Source organism: Hemiscyllium ocellatum, chromosome 5 (genome assembly GCF_020745735.1).
Source record: "Hemiscyllium ocellatum isolate sHemOce1 chromosome 5, sHemOce1.pat.X.cur, whole genome shotgun sequence".
Lineage (NCBI taxonomy): Eukaryota > Metazoa > Chordata > Chondrichthyes > Orectolobiformes > Hemiscylliidae > Hemiscyllium > Hemiscyllium ocellatum.
Window position 1 is genome coordinate 87303924 of NC_083405.1, and position 27075 is coordinate 87330998.

Consider the following 27075-nt stretch of genomic DNA (forward strand, 5'->3'; position numbering starts at 1 on the left):
ATGAGGGCAGAGCAGTAGATGTGATCTATGTGGACTTCAGTAAAGCATTCAACAAGATTCCCCATGAGAGACTGATTATCAAGGTTGGATCTCATGGAATACAGGGAGAACTAGCCATTTGGACACAGAACTGGCTCAAAAGGTAGAAGACAGAGGGTGGTGGTGGAGGGCTGTTTTTCAGACTGGAGGCCTGTGACCATTGGAATGCCACAAGGAGCGGTGCTGGGTCCTCTAATTTTTGTCATTTACATAAATGATTTGGACGCGAGCATAAGAGGTACAGTTAGTAAGCTTGCAGATGACACCAAAATTGGAGGTGTAGTGGACAACAAAGAGGGTTACCTCAGATTACAACACGATTTTGAACAGATGGGCCAATGGGCTGAGAAGTGACAGATGGAGTTTAATTCAGATAAATGCGAGGTGCTGCATTTTGGGAAAGCAAAACTTAGTAGGAGTTATACACTTAATGGAAAGGTCCTAGGGAGTGTTGTTGAACAAAGAGACCTTGGAGTGCAGGTTCATAGCTCCTTAAAAGTGGTGTTGGAGGTAGATAGGATAGTGAAGAAGGCGTTTGGTATGCTTTCCCTTATTGGTCAGGGTATTGAGTACAGGAGTTGGGAGGTCATGTTGCGGCTGTACAGGACATTGGTTAGGCCACTGTTGGAATATTGCGTGCAATTGTGGTCTCCTTCCCATCGAAAAGATGTTGTGAAACTTGAAAGGGTTCAGAAAAGATTTCCAAGGATGTTGCCAGCGTTCGAGGATCTGAGCTACAGGGAGAGGCTGAACAGGCTGGGGCTGTTTTCCCTGGAGCGTCGGAAGCTGAGGAGTGACCTTATAGACATTTACAAAATTATGAGGGGCATGGATAGGATAAATAGGCAAAGTCTTTTCCCTGGGGTTGAGGAGTCCAGAACTAGAGGGCATAGGTTTAGGGTGAGAGGGGAAAGAAATAAAAGAGACCTAAGGGGCAACTTTTTCATGCATGGGGTGGTACATGTATGAAATGAGCTGCCAGAGAATGTGGTGGAGGCTGGTACAATTGCAACATTTAAGAGGCATTTGGATGGGTATCTGAATAGGAAGAGTTTGGAGGGATATGGGCCGGGTGCAGGCAGGTGGGACTAGATTGGGTTGGGATATCTGACAGGCATGGACAGGTTGGACCGAAGGGTCTGTTTCCATGCTGTGCATCTCTATGACTCTATAACAGGTGAAAACAAACACAGACTCAATGGGGCTCTTAGGGCACTTGTGATGTGATGGTAGTTTCACTACCTTTGGGAACAGGAGCCCAGGGTCAAGTCTCATTTGTTTCAGAAGTGAGAGATACCATCACTGAACAGATCGATTGGAGCATTTTGACAGTGGAATTTTTTGTGATAAGTAAAACTCTCCATTCAGGTTTTGGAATATGGATTATCAGTTGCCTCTCATTAAAATGTATTCATGTGTACAGAAGGAAAAAGCAGCGAAAAGTTTCCATAAAGGTAGCTAAAATGGAAAGACTGTTCCATGTTCTGAGGTTTCAGTATATATAATAAATGCCTGCATGTGGCTATGATACACAGCAGGGGCATAAGTGTACAACTCTTATAAATCACAACTTTAGTGTCATTGGGTACTGTCATCTCTCAAGAAGGTAAACAACAAGGCTAACCTTGCAACTTCTTTCTTTTGTCCTCCAAAAGCTACAACAGTCCTGAAACCTGACAACGCCTCCTCAGCCACAGCTCCAGCTTTTGCATATGCACTTTGCTCTTGTTTTGTGAACGAAGACAACAACTAAATCATTCAAAGAAAGGAAAATTAAGTCATATCCTTTGAGGAACTATAAATATTATAGCAAACATCATAAAAATAAAAGAACATGTTATTTGTTTGACTGTAGTTCACCTCAACAGTGACTATTAATGTTACATTCGAGTTTGACAGCTGTTTAACCACAGGCAGGTACAGGAGAGCAAAGAGAGAAGTTTTCAAACCAAACAGGATTCTGTATGATTCAACCCCTGTAAGGTCAAACCATCTAGTGTCTCTTGTCAAAATCCCTAGCTCAAGGCTCTAACTTCATGTATTGGAGAAGCCTCTAAATTGTGCAGAACTAAAATACATATCAGGTGAGAGTTCTGTGGAAGGGTCACAGAACCCCAAATGCTAACTCTGATTTCTCTCCACAGATGGTGGACAGGCTTCCTCTCTTCGCAAAATGAGCTCTTCACTGCAAATTTCCTAGTCTATGATCTACTCTTGAAACCACAGTATTTTATATGGCTCAAAATGCATCTGGAACACAACACCTTCCATTTACCTCCAAAATAAGAAAAGGTTAGGATCTAGGCTACCTTCTTAAAATATTTTGAGGGGATTTGGTCTGGTCCATAACACAATTGTGATCCATTCTTCACCTGTTCTTAAGTTTCTCACATCTCCTCAGCTTTTATTCTATAGCTGCTAAGTGTTTAGTCACTCTTGAAGTATACACTTCAATCTCTTCAATTAAATCAAAATCAGCTTGGTCTACTGTATTTGCTATTATTTGGGACATCCGCTGTACATTTTCAATTGTGCACTCTCAGGCCTGTCACACCTCATGTGACTCAATCTGAACCTTCGAATTCTGGGTGATATCTGAGCTACTTCCTTTGTATTCAGAAGAGTGATCAATGGCTTTTAGTTTGCTTCCATCTTGAGCTGTAACTTTATCACATAACCTGAACATTTTTCCAATGCCCACATTACTGCTAAAGGTTCTTTGTCAATTAAATCACAGCATTGTTCTGTCCCTCTTACTGATTTAGAGGTACAAAGACTAATTTCCAATTTCTATCTTTGTGCAACTGAAAGTGCATTGCCTCAATCCTATTAAAGATGGATCACCTATCACTATGGATGGCAGACGTGGATCACCGTGTGCCTTAAGTTTTGAAGTGATGAGGAGTGCCTTGATTTTGTCAAAAGCTATTGTTGACCCTGGTGTAGAAGCCATCTCAAAGGCTTGTTAACCTCTGCTACATTTGGCAAAATCTTGTCCACCGATTCACCATCATAAAAAATCTTCTAAATTTTGTGATATTCTGAGATGGGGCATTTTCTAATGCCTTTAGTTTTCTGCTGTTCTAGCTTAATTTCTGTAGTTTTGGTAATGTACTCATCAAGCTATATCTCCAATCCTGCAACTTTTCATTTCTCCCTCAGTATTAGGCTTACATTCAGTAGGACACGCATGACTGTTTCAGTTCTCTGGTCATGTTTTTGGATCCATTGATTAGTATATTGCCCATGTCATATAGTATTCCATCAATACCTTTTAATGCGTTTTTAATAATTTTCAAATATTACTGGCAAGTGATCAATTACAAATGGTAATCTGTTAAAGGCACAGCAAACTAAGAAGTGTAAAAAATTTGTCCGAGATCCAACCACCTAAAGCTGCTTTATCAACAACCATCCCTCCATCATAAGATCAAAATTGAGGATGGTCTTTGATGATTACGCACTGTTTAGCTCCATTCATGACTCCACAGATACTGAAGCAGTCTGTGTTCAAATATAGTAAGACCTGGACAATATCCAGGCTTGGGCTGAAAAGTAGCAAGTAACAATTGTGCCACTTGAGTGTCAGACTACCTCCAACAAAAGAAAATCTAATCACCCCTACACATTCAATGGCATTACCGTCACTGAATCCCCCATTATCTGGGAGCTGCTTTTGACCAGAAATCAAACTGGATCAGCCACATAAATACTGTGCCTATAGTGAAGACCAGAAGCTAGGAATTCTGCAGCAAGTAACTTGCCTCTAGACTCCCCAAAGCCTGTCCAAAATCAAGAAGGCACAAAACAGGAGTGTGGTGAAATGCTTTCCACTTGCCTGCATATGCGCAGCTCCAACAACAGTCAAGAAGCACAACACTAACTGGGACATTGCAGCTGGCTTCAGTGGGACTAAAACTATCATCTTCAACATTCACTCTTTCACCATCAGTGGCAACAGTGCACACTATCGTTGTGTGTGGAACGTAACTCGCTGAGGCCTTTCTGGCTTGTACCTTCCAAACTCTCAACCTCTACATCTAGAAGGACAAGGACATAGATGAATGGGATAACTACCACTGGCAAATTTCCCTTGAAGCCACATATTATCTTAACATGGAAGTATATCACAATTCCTTCACTGTAATTTAGTCAAAATTCTGAAACAGCCTTCCTAACAGCATTGTGGGTGTTCCTTCACTCCAAGGACAGCATTGGTTGAGGAAGACAGAACACCACCATTTCGCTCAGGCAATTAGGGATGGGCAATATAGATAGATGGATGGCGGGCAATATGGATAAATGGATAGATGAATGAATGGGCAGACAATACAGTTAGATGGATGGATCATTGGGCAGGTGATATGATACATGGGTGGATGGATGGATGGGTGAGCAATGTGGATGGATAGTGGATGGATGGATGGGCGGGAGGAATTAATGTTGTTAAATTTCTGGAGACATCATTCAGAGATAATTGCCAATTACATCCAGATAGAAGAGGATACTGCTTTATTCAACTGAGTTAAATCCAAACAGATTCTGTTTGGGGCAGCACTCTGGCTCAGTGATTAGCACTGCTGTCTCACAGTGCCAGGGACTCAGGTTCAATCCCCGCCTCAGATGACTGTCTGTGTGGAGTTTGCACATTCTACTAGTGTCTGCGTGGGTTTCCTCCAGGTGCTCTGGTTTCCTCCCATAATAAAGACGCACAGGTTAGGTGAATTGGCTATGCTAAATTGTTCATTGTGTTCAGAGATGTGTGGGTTAGGTGCATTAGTCGGGGGTAAAACGTAGAGTAGTAGGGGAATGGGTCTGGGTGGGTTACTCTTTGGAGGGTCAGTGTGGACTTGTTGGGTTGAAGGGCCTGTTTCCACATTGTGTGAATTCTATGATTCTTATCAAACCATTTCACTCTGACATTACATTCATACCTGAATATCATCCTCCCCTGTTGACATAGTGACTGATGAAGAGACTCGTTGCCTTGGTTTACACTCTATTTCCTGTACATCCCTAGCCATAAACGGTTGTGAAACTTTGCTCTTTTCTCCTCAGCCAATGCTGTAATTCAACTCAATTGCCCCAGACCCTAGAACAATTATGGAACACATTTCAAAATTCACATATTTGGTCAGTTATGACAATCCAATCAACCTTACAGATTAATTTAATTCTCTTGCTTGGGAGAGAATATTTATTTTGAATGTCAATGAAGTTCAACAATTTCACTTTCCTCACTTCTGAACCTTGCTGTGAATTGGGTGTTTACATTAAGGGCTCTTAATTCATAGAGGAAGCTTGTATTTTTATTTCTTTAAATAATTTAGTTAATCTGATAATACAAAAACACTAACTTGTATTCATTTTAAATTCTGTGGGGCAACATCAATTTATCTCCATTCTGACACTCCAGTATTTGTTTTCAGTTTATAGGTTTCTCCCAACAAAGGTTTCATAGTGGTCTTGTGGTGTTTCGAAATCTTGATTGTGCCAATACTTCAAAGAGTTTTTCCTTTTACATGGCAGTTAGCTGATGAGAAACTCCTTAATAATTGCCCATTTTTTGGCAGTTGTGGCATTGTGGTCCCCCACTGGGAGGTCTTCCTTATTGCTTGGCTTGTTTGTGCTGCATCAAGGAAACTTCATGGTGTATAAACTGCTTTAAATTTCCTCTCAAGCATTTACCCTGTTCAGATTTCCTAGCAATCTGTGCCACTTTCACTCCTCTTAATTCCTCTTTAGCTTGTAAAACGGTCTTTCAAGGCTTCATTTGCTACTTCAACCATGATCTAGTCACAAATTAATTCTGGGTTCAATCTTTCAGAAGCGCATTTCTCTGCCAGCCTATAAAGATCAGTAATAAACAAAAAACATCTGTGCTTTACACAGACCAGTTTCCTTCTATTAAACCTCATCTACTCAGTAATTTAATTTCTATGAACACAACTAAGAGTGGTTGAAATACATCTTTAGAAAGTGCAGCTTTCTCATCAGTGTCCAGTCTAGCTACTATATGTTTGTGATAGTTCCCACATAATGTAATGTACTGGCCCAACTTTTCTCCTCTTTCTTATCCAGTCCTGAAGCAGACAAAATTTTAACAGATTGTATACATTCAATTAATTGGTTTTGAAAACAATCTGTTACTTTATTCCTAAAAATATTATAGAATAGACAGTGTAATCAATTTGTTCCTTGTCAGTCACAATAAGAAGTGTGAGAAGGCAACCTATAAATCAATCTATTAAGAACGCAGCTTCTGGATATAAATATTGTGTTCAAACATTTTAGAAAATAAAGAAAATATCAGGAACTTAGAACTATCCTGCGCACTCTTTATTTATCCAAATCATGGTCATATTTTAGAATTATATTTGCATTATAGGGTTAGTTACGCAGCTTGAAAATTTTATAGTGACTTGAACCTTCACCATAGTGTGAGATAACTATATTGACATAAGCATTTCCCCTCTCAACCAGTTTCAAAGTTCAACCAAGCCCTTGACAAAGATATTTTAACTTATCAACAGTACCATTTAAGGTCATCAAGAAAGAATTTACTTAACACGGTTTTATGTTTATTTGTCTCTCTTTGTATATGTAATATGAACAAAGATCTGACAGGATGTGTAGGATATGAAATCATTGACCTCATGGCCACAAAGCTGTGAATACAAAACAACCTAGTACAGAAATATTTGTAAACCTGCTGAAAATGTCACACAATGACAATAGGCAACTTCAGAGTCAACACGTCGCCTAACATTTTAAAACTTGGCAAGTATTTCAAATAAAATATACTTATTTTCATACCTGCTTTTCTTGTGTCCTATATCTTTACTTACAAAAGTTTACTTAAATCTCATTAAGGGTTACTGGACCTGAATTGTTAACTTTGCTTTCTCTCCATTGTTACTGTCAGACCTGTGGAGTTTTCCCAGAAATTTCTGTTTATAGCTCACATTTCTGACATCTGCAGTTCGTTGATTTATTTTAGTACCGGCACACATCATTCTGTTTGACATTGTCTTCAGCAACCTCCCCTAGCTTCTCTCCTGGTTCCTGTTTGGTCTCATTCATATTTTGCTTACTTGACAAAGCACTGAGTTCTGTCTAATCTTGGCTTCAAACCACACATCTCACCCATAACCAAGTATGAGAGCTTCTCTTCCCATTTCTCTCGAGTTCCATATTAAGCTCACCCTGGACTGCCACTGAACTCCACATTAAAATCCATTCGTGAAGGAGAACATAAGGTAATGATTGGAAAGTGCCTCTTTTCTTTAACAGAGAAATTGCAATGGTAGTTGCAAACAGACATTAAGATTTTATATTATAATCTGGGTTTCAGCTCTGATTCATGTTTCAGTCCCTTTTTCAAAAACATTTACTGCATAGTAAAAACTGCAACTTATTGCATACTTCACTTGGTATAAAATGTTGAATGTAGAAGATTTTATAATAATACAAGTTATTACTAGTGGAGATTGTTGGCAATACAACAATGCCTGCATCCCATGAACAAATAAAAAAAAATTGTTTTGAGTTACAATCTGGTTTTGCTTGCTTAATTCTTCTTGAACCCTAAAAAGTAAAAGCAAGGAGCTAATTGGAAAGCAAAGATATTGGCAGAATTTAGTGGAGTCTGCTGCAGTGTCTGTGACGAGCTGAAAATGTGTTGCTGGTTAAAGCACAGCAGGTTAGGCAGCATCCAAGGAACAGGAAATTCGACGTTTCGGGCATAAGCCCTTCATCAGGCAGTGTCTGTGACTCCAAGCAACTTGAAAGTTGTCTGCATTAAATGTGCTGAGGGAGACAGGCTGACTAGCCAGGATGTCAACAAATGGCCCATAAAAGAGTTTTAATTATTCCTGAGCTCAGTGTATTTTAATGGTGGCTCAAAGATTACATGAAACACATTCAGGTTTCCACCATCTCCAGAACATTGCCCGGCATCCAAATAAAGCGGTCTTTAATTCACTGGTGCTTGGTGCATGGTCAAGGAACTACTGAAAGCCATCCCTGGGCATTGCATCCAACACCCAATTTTCTCCTTCACTGGTGACCCTCTCTCTGTGACCTGCCCTTGTTCTTCTGAAATCTTGAGCCCACAACTTCTGTTCGACTGACAGTTCATGGACAAGGGTTCTGCCCCACCTTGGAACTTGGTCGTACAGGAGGCTTGACAGTATTGTCGGTAAGTAGATGCTTTACCTCATAATTTTATCAAGATTCTTGGTAGAAGATTACACAGGGTTCCCATGGTTCTCCAAACAGTGAATAGGACCCCATAGCCAGAACTAAATTCCAATTATTATTACTGCAAGAGAAAGTGGCAATGATTTTTATGTAACATTCCCCAACCTCACCATGGGGAACAGATTACAAATAGGGCCTCATTATGCAAGAGAACTTAAGACCTCATATTCCACATGAAGAGGATAAAAACAATAGGAATATACAGTAAATCAACAGATTTTAGGTGGGATCTACATATCAGGTTGAATGGCCAAGTTAACATAGCCAGGAGATTCACTGCAAGGAAAGAGGAGTGAGGCTCAGACAGCCATCTTAACTAACATCATTGTCAAGGATTTATTAGATGACATAGTAAGGAAAGCTCTGTATGTTTTTTTTCCAGTAATTTATAAAGTTATTGCTCCTTTTCTGTATGATATCGCGTCTGACAGATTTAGATGTGTATCTTAACAATGATAATCTATGGTCCAGTGGTTTCAGCATGTATTTAGAATTGCACCCATGAAACATGCATTACTTATTCCAGGAGACATTCCACGATTGAAAAGGAAGCCTAATTTGCCTGCAACAGCAAGCACCTTCATCACTAAGACCATGTTTAGCTGTCCACGTTAAAACAAAATTCAACATAATTGCCTGCAGTTTCTGATCCTGCAGGAGTAGCAGATGTTCCATTAGATGGTAGTCATAATTATTGGATCTTTGCATTAATCAAGACAATAATAAGGTTTCTGACCCACAAGAAAAGTTATTATTGACTGGTTCAAAGCATAATCAACTAGGGAATGAGCTTCCTTTCACCCTACAGCAGCTGACAAAAGCTGCAGGAGGAAACGCGAGGTAGATATTAGGGCATAATATTCATATCTCAGATGAAATGTAAGATATCATTCAAATTGGTTTAGGTAACTATACTTATGGATTAATTAAAAATGCACAGTCAAACACACTAACCTTGGACCAGATCGCTGCACAAATTCCTAGTACCGGACTCACAGCCAGAATCACCAGTGCTAGTTTCCATCCTTTGATAAAGCCAACCACAAAACCCCCTATAAAGGAGGCTAGTGATTGTATCAGCAAGCCTATTTTATCACCAATTCCTTCACTTATCTTTGCAATATCACTGCAAAAGAAAGAGATTGTAACTTAAGATCATCATCTGCTAAAATGTCAGTTCACTGTGAGTCATGTTCAATACAAACGTTTTATACAACATTTTAAACCTATCCCATGTCTGACTTTTGGCATGAATGCAGTTCTGGTGCCTTTAGATCATCAAAATCATAGGCTTCCTATTCAAAATGGATGATGGGCATACTCCCTCTTCCCACAAACGTATTGAGATATTTTCCCGAATCCACCTGTTAAGAGATGCAATTACACACATCTGAAACAGTTGATTGTGAACTCGGGACTCCTAGTTCACAGACACTGTACCACAAAAATCTTCCAACAACTTAAAAACAGATTATCCAGGCATAATCAATTTGCTGTTTGTAGAAGCTGGGATTGTTGTTTTGTTTCTTGTCAAACTTCAAAAGGAACTTAATTGGCTGCAAAGTGATGTGAAATATCCTGAAGTTCTGAAACGTACCACATAAACGTAAGCCTTCCTTTTAATTTAAGAGACGTTACTTACAAAGGTTTTCATATGAAACAATGAAGTTTATGTTGGGTACAATATAAGTTCATAAGCCATAGGAGCAGAAGAAAGCCATTCAGCCTATTAAGCTTGCGCCACCATTTAATGAAGTCATGGCTCATCTGATAATCCTCAATTCCCCCTTTCTGTGTTTTCCCTATAACCCTCATTTCCCTACTGACTAAAAATGTATCTCAGCCTTGAATAGATGTAGCCTCAGCAACCTTCTGCAGTAAAGTATTCAATGGATTCACTATCCTCAGAGATGACATTCCTCATCTGTCTGAAATGTATCCAATCCCTCATTCTGAGATGATGCCCTCTGTTCCACAAAAGACTCTCCCACTAAAAGAAACAACCTTTCCACATCTACCCTGTCAAGCCCCCTAAGAATCTTGTATTTCTCAATAAGTTTGCCTCTCATTCTTCTAAATTCCAAAGAATACAGGCCCAATCTACTCAACCACCTTTCAAAAACAGTTCCTCCCGACCCAGGACTCAAAATGTCAGTAGATAAGGGACCCAAAACAGTTCACAGCATTCAGTCGTGCACTGGCTTATGCCTTGTAAAGTTTTGCTAAAATCTTCCTCCTTTTATATTCCATTCCATTCGAAAGAATGGACAAAAATTTCATTTACCTTCTTAATTACCCACTGAACTTGGATACTAGCTTTTTGTGCTTCATGGACAAGGAATTCCAAATCCATCTGTTCTGTAGTTTTCTGCAGTCTTTCTTTGGTCAAATAATATTCAGTTCCTTTATTCTTCCAGTTAAAGATCTGATGATGTTTAATGATATAGGTTTAATCAATCTCTGGCTGAATCCATAACATATTGTTTTGGCCCAAATGCATTCTATGGTTTCTTCCTCATGGCATCCTCTGGCAAACTGACTATCCTAATCTACAAGAAGATTAAAAGGCACCCGTGATTAACGTACTGCCTTTATTATACATCCTCAATTATTTCCTGACTTATTCTCTGTCCCATTGTGTAGCGACTTTAGGGGGCCTAGAGACTACTCCTATTAATGTCTACTTTCCCTTTTTATTTCTTAATTCCACATTTATAAATTCTACATCTACCAATTCAAGATCATTTAGAGTCATAGAGATGTACAGCATGGAAGCAGACCCTTCGGTCCAACCCGTCCATGCCGACCATATATCCCAACCCAATCTAGTCCCACCTGCCAGCACCCAGCTCATATCCCCCCAAACCCTTCCTATTCATATACCCATCCAAATGCCTTTTAAATGTTGCAATTCTACCAGCCTCCACCACACCCTCTGGCAGCTCATTCCATACACATACCGCCCTCTGCGTGAAAATGTTGTCCCTTAGGTCTCTTTTATATCTTTCCCCTCTCACCCTAAACCTATGCCCTCTAGTTCTGGACATCCAACCCCAGGGAAAAGACTTTGCCTATTTATCCTATCCATGCCCCGCATAATTTTGTAAACCTCTATAAGGTTACCCCTCAACCTCCGACATTCGAGGGAAAACAGCCCCAGCCTGTTCAGCCTCTCCCTCCAATGCTGGCAACATCCTTGGAAATCTTTTCTGAACCCTTTCAAGTTTCACAACATCTTTCCAATAGGAAGGAGACCAGAATTGCACGCAATATTCCAACAGTGGCCTAACCAATGTCCTGTACAGCCGCAACATGACCGACCAATTCCTGTACTCAATACTCTGACCAATAAGGGAAAGCATACCAAACGCCTTCTTCACTATCCTGCCTATCTGCGACTCCAATTTCAAGGAGCTATGAACCTGCACTCCAAGGTCTCTTTGTTCAGCAAAACTCCCTAGGACCTTACCATTAAGTGTATAAGTCCTGCTAAGATTTGCTTTCCCAAAATTCAGCACCTCGTATTTATCTGAATTAAACTCCATCTGCCACTTCTCAGACCATTGGCCCACGTGGTCAAGATCCTGTTGTAATCTGAGGTAACCCTCTTCACTGTCCACTACATCTCCAATTTTGGTGTCATCTGCAAGCTTACTAACTGGACCTCTTATGCTCGCATCCAAATCATTTATCAGTCTTCCGGCACCTCACCTGTGACTATCGATGATACAAATATCTCAGCAAGAGGCCCAGCAATCACTTGTCTAGCTTCCCACAGCCTTCCCGGTACACCTAATCAGTCCTGGGGATTTATCCACCTTTAACCGTTTCAAAACATCCAGCACTTCCTCCTCTGTAATCGGGATATTTTGCAAAATGTCACCATCTATTTCCCTATAGTCTATATCTTCCATATCCTTTTCCATAGTAAATACAGATGCAAAATATTCATTTAGTATCTCCCCCATTTTCTGTGGGTCCACACAAAGGAAGCCTTGCTGATCTTTGAGAATAGGGCCCTATTCTCTCCCTGGTTACCCTTTTGTCCTTAATATATTTGTAAAACCCCTTTGGATTCTTCTTAATTCTATTTGCCAAAGTTATCTCATGTCCCCGTTTTGCCTTCCAGATCTCCCTCTTAAGTATACTCCTACTTTCTTTATACTCTTCTAAGGATTCACACGTTCTATCCTGTCTGTACCTGACACATGGTTCCTTCTTTTTCTTAACCAAACCCTCAATTTCTTTAGTCATCCAGCATTCCCTATAGTTACCAGCCTTCCCTTTCACCCTGACAGGAATATACTTTCTCTGGATTCTTGTTATCTCATTTCTGAAGACTTCCCATTTTCCAGCCGTCCCTTTACCTGCGAACATCTGTCTCCAATCGGCTTTTGAAAGTTCTTGCCTAATACCTTTATCCAATTTAGAACTTCAACTTTTAGATCTGGTCTATCCTTTTCCATCATTATTTTAAAACGAATAGAATTATGGTCACTGCCCCAAAGTGCTCCCCCACTGACCCCTCAGTCACCTGCCCTGCCTTATTTTCTAAGAGTAGATCAAGTTTTGCATCTTCTCTAGTAGCTACATCCATATACTGAATCAGAAAACTGTCTTGTATACACTTAAGAAGTTCCCCTCCTTCTAAACCTTTCACGCTATGGCAGCCCCAGTTGATGTTTGGAAAGTTAAAATTCCCTACCATAACCACCCTATTATTCTTACAGATAGCTGAAATCTCCTTACAAGTTTGTTGCTCAATTTCCCTCTGACTATTGGGGGGTCTATAATACAATCCCAATAAGGTGATCATCCCTTTCTTATTTTTCAGTTTCACCCAAATATCTTCCCTGGATTTATTTCCGGGAATATCCTCCCTCAGCACAGCTGTAATGCTATCCCTTATCAAAAATGCCACTCCCCCTCCTCTTTTGCCTCCCTTTCTATCCTTCCTGTAGCATTTGTATCCTGGAACATTCAGCTGCCAGTCCTGCCCAACCCTGAGCCACGTTTTTGTAAAGACTCCTGCTCTAGCTGCCTACCTCTCTTACCCTTCCTGGAATTAACCCATCTATGTGACTGTATCTGAGACTTTCTCCCCTTCCTATAACTGCCATCCATCACATACTGTAGCTGTTGCAAATTCTTCATCGCTTCTATTTGTCTCTCCAACCGATCCACTTGATCTGATAAGATTTGCATCCAACAGCATTTATGGCAGATATAATCCACAGTAACCCTTAAACTCTCTTTAAACTCTCACATCTGACAAGATGTACATATCACTTCAAAGGCCATTTTTGCTCCTTCACAATCTACAGACCCAGAAAATAACACCGTCTTATTCCTCGACAAACACTGCCCAGGTTAAATTAATAGCTATGGCTTATATTTTAAGTTTAATCAAGAAACCTATTTCCAAAAACATATAATGAAGAAATAATCCACTGTACTCACTACTGCAGCCTTTCTCTTGGACTGACTTAAAACAACAATTAACTTATCTGATTCTGTGCTGTGAACTTCACCCAACAGTTCCTCCAAGATTAGTTGTGAATTTCACTGTTTGTTGATTTTCCCAGATGCATTCCGGTGTCCAGCGATACACGAATTCAAACAGCAAAGGCGGTAACTGTGCAGGTTCTCTCTCTCTCTCTCATTCTCCTGCACTGTCCTCACCATGTGCTTCCTTTGTCTGCTCTTCTCCCTTTTAAACTGCTGTTGTTTTGACTTTTCTTTCCCAAAGTTCCAAAACAATGCAACAGCATAATAAACAGTAATTGCTGCTCCTGGAATTCAAGGAAATCATCTCCAGCACCTAAAATATCTCAAAAAAAGGAGCAGCTCTTCCATCCCATACCAACAATGCTACACCATTACCCTTCCCTTCTTGCAGGTTCTTTTGAAAAGACACACACCCCTGAATATTTAGTTCCCAACTGTGATTTCCTTGTAACTATGTACCCGTATAGACTATAAGATCATACCAGTTAGCCAGTATCGTACCATTAATTTTTTTCTTATAAATACTATTAGCATTCAAATAAGAGATCAATTTTGCACTTTTACCCCCTTTTCCCCCTTTTTTGGTCCTACTTACTGCAATTTATCTGTTTTTGTGTACTCCTGTCCCACTCTGGCTATCATTGTAACTGTCCTGTAATGCTGTCATATCCATTTGCTTTGTAAGTCTTCATTTCCCCTCTCCTAAAGCAACCTCTAATTAGTTTAAAGCCTTCTCTACAGCCCCAGTTTGTTTTATATTCCATGTTTCAAGTAAAGTCCATCCCACCAGAACAGCTCACATTCAGCCCAGTACTGCTGCCAGAATCCCTCGCAAAAACAATGAAGTCCGAATTAAAAGCAAGATGCACCTGATTGCATATTATTTTGGGAATCGCCATTGGGAATAAGCAGGTCTCGAACATGTGTAGCTCACTCAGCCATTTCACAGTCATTTCAAAGAGCTATCCTCAGCGCTGTGAGTATGGAGTCACATGTCAGCAATGCTAGGTAATTCTGTTCTAATCCAGAGTGCCACTTGTCAACACTAGTACTGTTAAAAGTAAATGTGGTGGTTCTGTTCGCCGAGCTGGGAAGTTGTGTTGTAGACGTTTCGTCCCCTGTATAGGTGACATCCTCAGTGCTTGGAAGCCTCCTGTAAATTGCTTCTGTGATGTTTCCTCCGGCATTTGTAGTGGTTTGAATCTGCTGCTTCCGGTCGTCAGTTCCAGCTGTCCACTGCAGTGACCAATATATTGGGTCCAGATCAATGTGTTTGTTGATAGAATCTGTGGATGAGTGCCATGCCTCTGGGAATTCCCTGGCTGTTCTCTGTTTGGCTTGTCCTATAATAGTAGTGTTGTCCCAGTCAAACTCATGTTGCTTGTCATCTGAGTGTGTGGTTACTAAGGATAGCTGGTCATGTCGTTTCGTGGCTAGTTGGTGTTCATGGATGCGGACCGTTAGCTGTCTTCCTGTTTGTCCTATGTAGTGTTTTGTGCAGTCCTTGCATGGGATTTTGTACACTACATTGGTTTTGCTCATGCTGGGTATCGGGTCCTTCATCCTGGTGAGTTGTTGACTGAGAGTGGCTGTTGGTTTGTGTGCTGTTATGAGTCCTAGTGGTCACAGTAGTCTGGCTGTCAGTTCAGAAATGTTCTTGATGTATGGTAGTGTGGCTAGTCCTTTGGGTTGTGGCATGTCCTCATTCCGTTGTCTTTCCCTTAGGCATCTATTGATGAAATTGCGCAGGTATCCGTTTTTGGTGAATACATTATATAGGTGTTCTTCTTCTTCTTTTTGCAGTTCTGGTGTACTGCAGTGTGTTGTGGCCCTTTTGAACAATGTCTTGATGCAACTTCTTTTGTGTGGTATTTTGGGGTGGTTGCTTTCGTAGTTTAGGACTTGGTTTGTGTGTGTGGCTTTCCTGTATACCTTTGTGGTGAATTCTCCGTTTGATGTTCTCTGTACCATCACGTCTAGGAATGGGAGTTGGTTGTCCTTTTCTTCCTCTCTAGTGAATCGGATTCCTGTGAGTGTGGTGTTGATGATCCAGTGTGTGTTCTCTATTTCTGTGTTTTTAATGATTACAAAGGTATCATCTACATGTTTGACCCAGAGTTTGGGTTGAATTTGCGGTAAGACTGTTTGTTCTAATCTTTGTATTACCGCTTCTGCTATGAGTCCAGAGATGGGTGAGCCCATGGGTGTGCCATTGATTTGTTCATATATTTGGTTGTTGAATGTGAAGTGTGTTGTGAGGCACAGGTCCAGTAGTTTGAGTATGCAGTCTTTGTTGATAGGTTCCCCGTCTTGTTGTCTGTTCTGTATGTCCAGCAGGTTGGCTATTGTTTCTCTGGCTAGGTTAAAAGTAAATTCCTACTTTAAATTAAACTTGCCTAAAGGTCAAATAAAATCAAAGTGCTGGAGAAACTCAGCAGATCTGGCAGCATCTGAGGAGATAAAGCCGAGTCAACCTTTCAGCTACAGGGGCCCTTCCCCAGAACATTTTTTTGGCATGATCCAGGGAGAAACTGGAGGAGGTGGCCAAGAGCTGGTGCTCAGCCCCCACAATATAGAGGTCAGCAACCCCCAGATAACAATAGCACCACCCTTGTTCACAGGCTTGATGACGAAGTCAGGACTGGATCAGAGAGTATGGAGTGCATTGAGTTCAGAAGAAGATAGGTTCAAATGGGTTGTTGGTTGGGGGTGGCAGTGTGTGTGTGTATGTGGGGAAGGGGCAGAGAAATTAAGGTGACCACAGTCAAGTTTACACTTCTTAATGAACAGGTCGAGTCCAGGTCATAGGCCAGAGGGAGGGATCCAGGTGGAGAGAGTGTCTTGCAGGTGGATGAAGGGATCTGTGGGACAGGGAGAGGACTCTTGTATAAAGAAATACGCACAAAGGCAGAGGAAGATGATGATATCCTCAGAACGTAACATCTAAGTTGAACTCTGATACTCATTCAAAATCTGAGCATCAACCATTAACCTAGTCATCAAATACTCACTTCACCTGAAAGCCTTCTCCTGGGAGAGAGGAGCTAAAAAATCTAGGCCAATCATGGGACAGAAACCTGGAAAATTCCTTTCAATGACCTCTTTAGGTGACTGAAACTGTTCCAGGAGATATTTTTGGATTTACGTTTGAGCTTGGAAAAACAAAGGAAAATCTGCAAAATCCCAGCGAGGGCAGGATGGATCAAATGATAAAAAGTTTTATCTTGTAAAGCCAAAAAGGAGAAGTGATGAGACAGACAAAGAAAGACAAGGACAGTGCTAACATCCTTAAATGTGAATCTCAGAGGCCCCGGATTCATATCTTACCACAGCAGCTAGCTAAAATTAAATTCAATTAATAAATCTGGAATTGCAAATGTTGAAGGTAATGGTGACCTTGAAACAATGATGAGTTGTTCAAACCACTTATGTGGTTCCCTGACATCATTTAGGGAACAAATGTGCTGACCTGGTTTGACCATGTGACTCCAGATTCATAATCATCATAATCATAATTCACTTCCCTCTGAAATGGCCTAAAAAGCCACTCTGTTCAGGGGTAATCCAGGATGAGCACTAAATGCTGACAATAAACATCCAAATTTCACAAAAGGATAAACAAAAAAAAAATCTCTTTGGGTGTGTAAATGACAGGATAGCTTCCATCTCAATATAAAGTGAAGAAAATGAGAAAACTGCAGGAAACAACCTCTTGCTTTTCTAGTTCTGCATTTCTCCTCATTCTGATGAGATGTCACAGTGGGATACATTTGAACTGAGTTTTTAAATCAAGGTGATGGGACCTCGTCCTTTAATCATGCCCACCACTATCTTCAATTCGATCGTCAATTGATGGCCAAAGAGCTGACTCTCACAGCCCAATCAGGGACAGTAACTAGGCCCTCAGTGCTAAAGGGCCAGTGGGAGGTATTGTAGTACTCAGCAATCAAAAGGCCCACATTGGACAAGGTGTGGGAGCTGACCATCTGAGTTTGGAGACAGTGAGAGGGAAGGCCTGGTAAGTTTGTTTTCACTTTTTCTAAATCAGTTGACTAATGGTGATCCTTCAGGGCCATTCCTCCAGGAGACCGTCAGCAGCCACTAATATTGACCCCCAGCCACTGGGCACAATCTTAATGGGCACATTGTTTGAAAATGCTTGGACTTTTGCTAGCTCCCTGCAAAAAGTGGGTCAACCTGAGCTACACTCAATAAAAATGGACATGATCCTCATAGCAAGACAAATATAAATGCCATTTTCTGACCTCAGAAAGGCCAAGGAGAGGATCAACCAGGAGGTATTATGAAGCACTCTTCTCAAATCTGGCTACTCACAGAAATCCTTCACCATCTTCCACCAAAGACCTATGTCATTGCACCAATACCCTTCTTCATCTTCGCTGCAACATTCCATCTCACATCCATGAAGATTCCCGCTGAAGTTGAGCTACATTACAGGACAAGCAGGAAACTGTTGTGATTGTAACAAGGCCAGTCAAGTGGACCTCTTGGAATATGAGTTCCCTGATTGGGGCTGTTAATCTAGTCCAATCAGGGAGCCTTGGCTGACAGTTAGAAACAGCAGTGTCTCACTGGCCACTCGGATGTTTTCCTATCTTCCTGGTAGTGGAAATTGAATAAAGATTCATGCACCTTGTGTCTCTCGCTGTGTCTCACACCTGCACACACATAAAACAAGGAAAAAAAGAGAGAAAAAAAACAAATAGAAGTGCCAGAGCTTTTTTTCACTCTGAGAGCTGGCTCTGAGGGAGCTGAATTAGTGTCAAGTACCGTGCACATGTAATTAAAGGGTGACTTGGTAGAAAAAACAAAAAAAGAGAAAAAAAGAAAAAAAAGAAACAGCAGTGTCAGACATCCTGACACTCAGAGCTGGCTCTGAGGGAGCTGGATCATTGTCAAGGACCCTCCACATGTAAATAAAGGGGGACTTGATGACAGGGTATCGGCCCCTGTGGAGTTATTTCAGAAACTATTTAACCTGTATCACCTACAGTCTAGAATAAAAACCACCTCAACCTCTGTCACAGAGCTGCCATTAGAAGTTAATGCTCACTTATGCTCAGAGGCCAAGCTCCAAACCACTATCCATGCACTCACAAAGGGCTATCAGAGATTGGGTCTTAGGTGAAACTGGAAACATGATTGATTTTATTCTGTTACAAAAGGGATCGGGGGTAGTGGAAGAATAAGGTTGATTAGTTGGCTAGAGACAGACGAGAGAGTAAGGGACATATAGAACAAATGGCAAAGGTGGTTCTTAATGCAATATTTGGTCAAATGCTGCTTTGATGACAAGAACAGCCACCTTCACCTCACCAATGAAGTTCACCTCTTTAGTCCATATAAATTATGAACTACACCAATCCCTGCATAGATCCCTGTAGAATGATATTTTTCACTTCCTTACAGTCTGAGCAGTTACTTTACCCTTGCTCTTTATTTTCTCGTTTAAGTCAACTAGCTAACCATGCTGTCACATTTCCCCTGGCCATCCTTGTCATGAGTGTGCTGTGATGTATCTTATTGGTCTACTACATTACTGTGGTCTACTCTTTCTATTGCTTCTTCAAAGAATTCAGTAAACTTTAACCATGACCTTCTCCTCACAAATCCATGTGACTGTTCTTAACTATATTTTTAGCTGTGAGTTTTGATTTTATTACATCCTTGAATATGATTCTATCATTTGTACTTCCCTGAACTTGTTTTATCTCCTTTTCTTTGTATAGGAATATTATTAGCTGTGTTTATTTATTTATTTTTCTCCAGTCTTCTGAGACTAAATCAATTATCAATAATTATTACATTTACACCATAATGCCTCTAGTACCTCTTTTAGCATGTATAAAACTAAAAGGCATTAAAATCAAGTAGATTTAATTTTCTTCTCCTGGAGATGTGAAGTATGTTGCCCAAATTCTGGTCTTTTATTCTAATATAGTTTTGGTGCATACTGAAGCAAAATAATCATTCAATACATTTATAAATAATAGTATGTAAGCATAGAACTAGATTAGATATTAGGAGTCACTTCTTTTTATAGAGAATCAGGATTATGAAACCAGTTGCTTGCAGTGAGCATAGATTCAATGGACATGTTCAAAATGGTTCCTACTTGACGCATGCCTACACTTAGAAGGGACTTAAGTATTGCATCTATGCCCCCAATCATCTTAGTCTCCCCAAGTCATTTGATCACCTTCGGATCAAAGAAAACTGTCCCAGCCTATTAGTTTACATTTTCTTGACTGTCTCAGGTGATTTCAGGGCTGATGTGTGGGTGGTGAAGAGCAATGGGGTTTAAGATGTGCACAAATTGAAACTTGATTGTAATGGAGAGGTGTGCTGGATCAGCTGGTATTTTCCTGTTTGTTTTTGCATGTTTTGTATTTGAGTGCAGAGCTAGGAGACGCATTTAAGTTAACAAACCTCAACTGTGTCTTGAGGTTAGAAGATGCAAAGTTGTTTACTGTCTTTAAATGTTGGATAAATATTTATGATGAAAATGAAGTTTCCACTTAAATATAGACCTGGTTGATAAAATAGCCTTTGAGACACAATGTTAACATGTTAATGGGACTCAAGCAGGAAGTGGTATTTCACCATCATATTAAAAATTCTAAAATAGAGAAATCTATACAGACCCTTAAGGATGCTGCTTGCTCAGTATGGGTGCACAGTTTCCCACCATCAAAACAAAGACCAATTTCTAATAATTAATAGTTTGAGAAAGTCAAATCTTAAGGACCCTCAAATGTATACAAGAATACTGCTGAGATTAATCTGCTAAAGCAGATCTTCAGGTACAACAGAACAAGGTTAAATTATAAAAATGTGGTAAACATTTCAGAATGTGGGGAAACTTGACCATAATTCCTTGAGAGTTTAATTTATTTGAGAAGAAGCCCAAACAAAACCAAATATTCTTGAACTGTAGAGGAAATGTGCTTGATGTGCATACTGACCTTTTCATGTTTATGTTCCCCAAACATTTTTAACTGAGAAACAGTACTGATATAGGAAACAGACCTGACTGGAATACACAGTTATTTAGAAAAAAAGAGCAATAGTACAGCAGAAATGCAAAATATTTACACAAAAAAACCACAGAAATTGCTGGAAAAACTCAGCAGATCTGGCTTCATCTGTGAAGAGAAAGCAGAGTTAATGTTTCAGTTACCTTTCTTCAGAACTGATTGTAGTCAGGAAAAGGTTCATATATATGCTGAGGATGGGGTGGGGAAAAGGTGGAAGGAGTAAACGACAGGTGGAGATGGAGCCCAGAGAGAGAGAAACAGTTGGGCAGACAATACAATGGGTAAAGGTCAGCCTGGTAGAATGAATAGTTGCTAATGGGGACTATTAGTGGCTGACAATGGGTTGTTTGTGACTGCAGACTGTGATGACAAGGCCTAGTGTGTGGGGACTGGCAGTGGAGCACTGTGGCAAACCCAAGGCAGAGATGTTGGCAGGGAACATTGTGGTGTGTTGAGATGGCAGGCAACTGGAGTACAGGGTCATTTTCAATAATATTTTAAAATATTAGAAATCAAAATATTTAACTTGGCAAGGCGGGAGACCAGAAAGAGGAAAGAAATTAAGAAAAGCGTCACAATTACAGAATTACATGAACCAATAAAATCTTCATACAGTCTAGCAGAATGAATGAAGATTCTTTTACATACTAGCTGGTAAAACCAAAATTTTATCTCAATCCAGTTAGAACAAAGAACAAGACAGCGCAGGAACAGGCCTTTCAGCCCTCAAAACCTGTGCCAACACATTTTGCCCTCCCACACTAAAAAATCTGTCTTCACTTACAGGATCTGTATCCCTCTATTCCCTTCCTATTCATCCAGGTGTTTCTTGAATGCTGCTTTTGTGTCTGCTTTCACCACCTCTTCTAGCAGGGTGTACCATGCACTCACCACCCCATGTGAAAAACTTGCCTCGCACATCTCTTTTTTTTTAAAAGATATTTTTATTAGAAATTTAATATTTTGACAGATTTACAAAAATAAACAGAACTTTCAAGCACAAACATTAATATAAAAATAGATCTTAAATATATAATCATCAAAATTCAAAGGAATGACACTAAAGAGAAAGAAAAACAATGAAACTCAGTTAACTACTAATCTAATCCACAATTATCCAGAGTGTATAGTTGAGTCACTTACATCCTTCAAACAAGAGAAAATGTTCTCTAATACACTCATAACAGTATAATAAAAAGGAAACTATTTCCAAACAATAAGAACAAAAAAAAACATGTTTGAATGGAGATCCTCCCCCTTGTTCTCAGGGGGCCTTACTTCCTTTCTAAAGGTCCACCATATCCTCTCCCAAACAGTGTCCCACCCTTGACCCGGGCGCTCCTTAATAGGATTTAGATATAATACCGAGCTAGAGTTAACAGTGAGCGCCGCACCCCCACCCCTCCCCACCCATACCTGAGTATATCTGATAGCATCAATGCCACGTACAAACACACATAACTATAAAATTACAACTCCAACAGATTACAGTTAAGTATAATAACATAAAATAGCAAGGGAAGACAACCCTGCTCCCAGAAGCAAAAGTAAAGTAGAGTAAAGTATCCACTTCTCCCCATGGAGTGTGGAAGAGGCAAGCCAACATAAATTGTCTCTTACGATTTATTTAAACGAGTCTAAAAGTTCCTTAGCCTCTTCTGGTGATCTAAAATTATACTCGGATCCTTCGTGGGTAAAGCGTAACGTCGCTGGGTAGCGTAAGGTGTATTGAATATTTAAGTTCCTTAGACATTTCTTCACCTCATCAAACGCCTTCCTCCTTCGTGCCAAAGCCGGGGAGAAGTCCTGAAATAACATAATCTTGGATCCTTCATGGATCATGGCTTTAGGATCCTTTCCAAGATTTCTGGAGGCATCCAGGAGTATCTGCCTCTCCCTATAACTCTGCAGCCGGAACAGGACCGGGCGTAGGCGCTGGTTTGGGCCAGATCCGCGTACTGCGACCCGGTAGGCCCACTCCACCCTTACCCGGTCAGTTTCAGCCCCCAGGTTTAAAAGCTGGGGCAGCCATCGCTCCAGAAATACTGCTAACTGTCCTTTCCCTTCTTGTTCAGGGAGGCCCAGAAGACGGATATTCTTTCTCCGATTTCTATTATCCAGGTCATCCATGTAGATTTCAAAGGCCCGGACTCTCTGCTCCAGAGCTCTCACCTGTTCTGCAGCTGTTTGTGCTGCAGCCTCGGAGGTCGTGGCCTTTAGCTCCGCCCCCTTCACTCGGCCCTGTAATTCCTCGAGAGCCTGGCTGTGTTTCTGTAACTTTTCTTCGAATGAGTTCCATCTCTGTCTGGATTCTGCGATGAAATTGACGAGTGTCGTTTCCAGCCTGGCAATCATCTGTTCAAGGCCTGTTTTTACATCAGCTGCAGCCGGAGGAGGAGAGGAGGGTGGGGGAGGGGTCTTTGTTTTCTGAGAGCTGCGGGATCCCTTTGGTTTACTCATTATCCACTTAATATTAAACTGCTTAAATATAATAGTAAGCAGCTAATTAAGGTTAGAAAATTTTTTTGGGTGGTTTGGTAAGTGTGGTGGGGGTGAGTAACTCACTTTACCCAGGTTTTGGGAAGAGCACTGTAAACTCAGACTTGCTGAGTCGCCGCCATCTTGGATCTCCGCACATCTCTTTTAAACATCCTCCCCTCTCCACATTGAACCTGTGTCCACTAGTAAATGACCCCTCCATCCTGGGAAAAAAGCCTCATACTTTCCACTCTATCCATGCCATTCACAATTTTTAAAAACCTCTATCAGGTCACCCTCAACCACCTGCAATCCAGTGAAAACAAACCCAGACTATCCAACCTTCATAGTTAAAACCCCCATGACCAAGCGATATCCTGGTAAACCTTTTCTGTAACCTCTCCAAAGCATCCACCTCCTTTTGGTAGTGTGGTGACCAGAACTGTCCTTGTTTATTTGGTATCCCAAAATAAGCCTCAGTCACAATGAGAAATCTAACACAAATGGATCGGGGGGGGGGGGGGCGGGGAGTGTGTCTTTTTGACTTTTGACCAAAAGGTAATGTTGGACGAAAACAGGAAGGCCTTAATCTGAATCAAAATGCTACATTTACAAGCGACCGTAGTATAATCCTATTTTTTACTTTAAAAGGAGAGAATTCCACTCATCAGCACTAAAGCATCATGGTAAATCAAAAAATTTGACTAATTAAAATAATAATTGAAATTAATCTACAAGAGAAACTAAAGTTCTGTGAGTACATTAATGGCAGAGTGAGTCAAATAAAAGCACATACATATTTAGTTAGGTACCAGAGTATTAAAGACTGCATTTGTGATCACTTACTCTGTTAGCCGGGTGTTGAGTTCGCCAATCTGAATTACATCAAACCATCCTATTTCCTGCCGTAACAATGAATGAAAAAAAGTCTTTCTTATCTTTTGTGTCTGTCTTGCTGCAGTTAATGACCAGAAGGAAACTTGGATATAGGCAGCAACCAGAACAGCTGCCCCTAAGCCCACGTAGTAATAGGAAAATCTGCAAGTCAGGAAAAGATAAGAATTCTGTTGAAAGTGAAGCATGCTTTCAGTATGTAGTCAATAAATAGCACTTCAAATAGTTGAGTAATTGCTAGTAATTTCATTCCTCTTTAACTTGCATTACCAATAACTTTGCAATCATTATGACCAACCTCACCCCTGTTGGAAATTTTCAACTTTGTTGCCTGGGTGGGATATTGATGGGCACAGAATAACTGACCACCTTTTTGTAGAATTTGCCCATAAATTCATGAATGGAAATTGGGCAGCTTATTCAAAGGGTCAGAGAAATGGCTAAGTTACTACTCAGGTAGCAATGGTAAAAATCCTTGACCTGTATCTTTTGCTAAGGCTATTATCGTGGTAAAAATGGTAAAATTGTAAAGCATTGCATTATCACTTTAAAAGACGATGTTCTTTTCAGGATTTAGAGTTAAAATGGAATTTTGAGCAGGAGTTAAAGTGCAGGTGCATGAACTGAAACATCAGACAACAGTTTAAATTCAGCCAAAAAAACACTTGGAGACCAAGGACCAATTAATTTTAAATCTGATGGTGTTGACCAATCAGCTTGACCAATCAGATTGTAAAGAAATTAGTATGTCTTCATAGGTATAAAGTTGGGGGAAACTGGACAGATAGGGGAGAGCCAACTGCCATCTGAAGAGATAAGAACTTTACAGCTCTCAGAAAGAAAAGACAGCAGCTTTCTATTAAGGTATATGGCACATCTAGCAAATATTCTTGAGATCAGAAAATTATTGAGAAGGCATTTTGGACAGAAGAAGACACAGAAGATACAGAAATTTCAGGAGGCTCCATTCTGTTTGAACTTTGAGCAACTAAATTTTAATTTATTATTCTTATTACTTGGATTTATACAAGTGGAACTTGTGTTATTGAAGCAGCATACCATTAGAATTTAATTCAATTAGGGCATAGGTACTAGTTAGAGAGTATGTGTTCAGTTTCTAAGGAATTGTGTTAATTTGTTCACTGTTGGAGTTAGTTAAATAAATTGCTACTTGTTAATCATAGAGTGGGCAAAAGGATTCAATTTCATTTAACCACTCCTTTTATAAGGGATTGGATGATGAAAGGCAAGTTATACCCCTTGTCACATGTCTTTTAACAGATTTATGAGGTGAGGTAGTCCTCTCTGGGTGGTTTGGTTTGAATTATCCAACCATTTCATCAAACTATATGTTTTAACACACCTCCAGAGCAGGTGGAACTTGAATAATGATCTTCTGCCCTAGAGGTACAATATTACCACTGCATCACATAAATCCTACATGATGTCTACATACCTTGGCTGTCAGTGACTAGAAGTCTAATGTACTATGCATTGCACCAAAGAACCAGACACTACATTTAGCTGAATACCTGCCTTTTAAACTCTGTATTTGTGATCGTTACTCTAGCCAACAATGCCAAAATCTTTTAAAGTGAGAGTCTTTTAAATTTAATATTAGTCCGAAAACTTTCCTCGTAAATACAACATTGTTTGTATAATATGTTCACACTTAACTTTTGTGCATAACTGTGCATAACAAAATATTTTATTTCAATTCTTTTCAGTTTTTAAGTGAGCTTTGAAAAAATTTGTAGCTTAGGTTGAGGTTCTGGATGTAGGTTTGCTCGCTGAGCTGGAAGATTCATTTCCAGACGTTTTGTCACCCTACTAGGTAACATCCTCAGTGGGCCTCCGGGCGAAGACTGTTGATAATTCCTGCTTTCTATATATATGTTTGGGTTTCTTTGGGTTGGTGATGTCATATCCTGTCATTTCATTTCCTGTTTTTTTTCTCAGGTGGTACTAGATGGGGTTAACTCGATATGTTTGTTGATAGAGTTCTGGTTGGAATGCCATGCTTCTAGGAATTCTTGTGCGTGTCTCTCTTTGACTTGTCCTAGGATGGACGTGTTGTCCCATTCGAAGTGGTGTCCTTCCTTATCTGTATGTGAGGATACTAGTGAGAGAGGGTCATGTCGGTTTGTAGCGAGTTGATGTTCATGTATCCTAGTGGCTACTGCCAGACTACTCAGACCCCTTGGCATCATGGTAGCCCACAAACCCACCCGCACACTAGAACAGCCGCTAATGAACTTGAAAGACCTTATACAGACAACAAGCAAAACTAATGTTATTTACAAAATACCGTGCTAGAACTGTAACAAACACTACATTGGACAAACAGGCACAAAATCAGCCACCAGAATACATGAACATCAACTAGCCACAAACCAACATGACCCTCTCTTACTAGTATCCTTACATACTGATAAGGAAGGACACACTTCAACTGGGACAACACATCCATTCGAGGACAAGCCAAAGAGAGATACTCACGAGAATTCCTAGAAGCATGGCATTCCAACTGGAAGTCTATCAACAAACACATCGAGTTAGACCCCATCTACCACCCCCGGAGAAAAAGAATGGGAAATGACGTCACCAACCCAAAGAAACCCAAACATATAAATAGAAAGCAGGAATTATCAACAGTGCTTTGCCCGGAGGCTCACTGAAGATGTTACCTAGTCGGGTGACGAAACGTCTGGAAATGAACCTTTCAGCTCAGAGAGCAAACCTACACCTAGTTTTTAAGTAATTACTAGAAAAGCTGGATCAAGTTACCAGCAGCTACATACAGATCACCATAGCGAGTACTACAACTGTGTGTGCT

At 40.4% G+C, this 27075-nt stretch overlaps 1 protein-coding gene across 2 annotated transcripts in view; it reads right to left on the bottom strand.

Moving 5' to 3' along the window:
• Positions 1-27075, bottom strand: part of abcb4 (ATP-binding cassette, sub-family B (MDR/TAP), member 4) — a 123587-nt gene that overhangs the window by 68463 nt on the left and 28049 nt on the right. For both annotated transcript variants that reach the window (XM_060824959.1, XM_060824957.1), the window contains exons 6-8: positions 24192-24383; positions 9256-9427; positions 1664-1788 (exon numbers count right to left, since the gene is read on the bottom strand). In XM_060824959.1, the coding sequence (XP_060680942.1) occupies positions 1664-1788; positions 9256-9427; positions 24192-24383 (489 nt within the window). The remainder of the gene's footprint in view (positions 1-1663; positions 1789-9255; positions 9428-24191; positions 24384-27075) is intronic.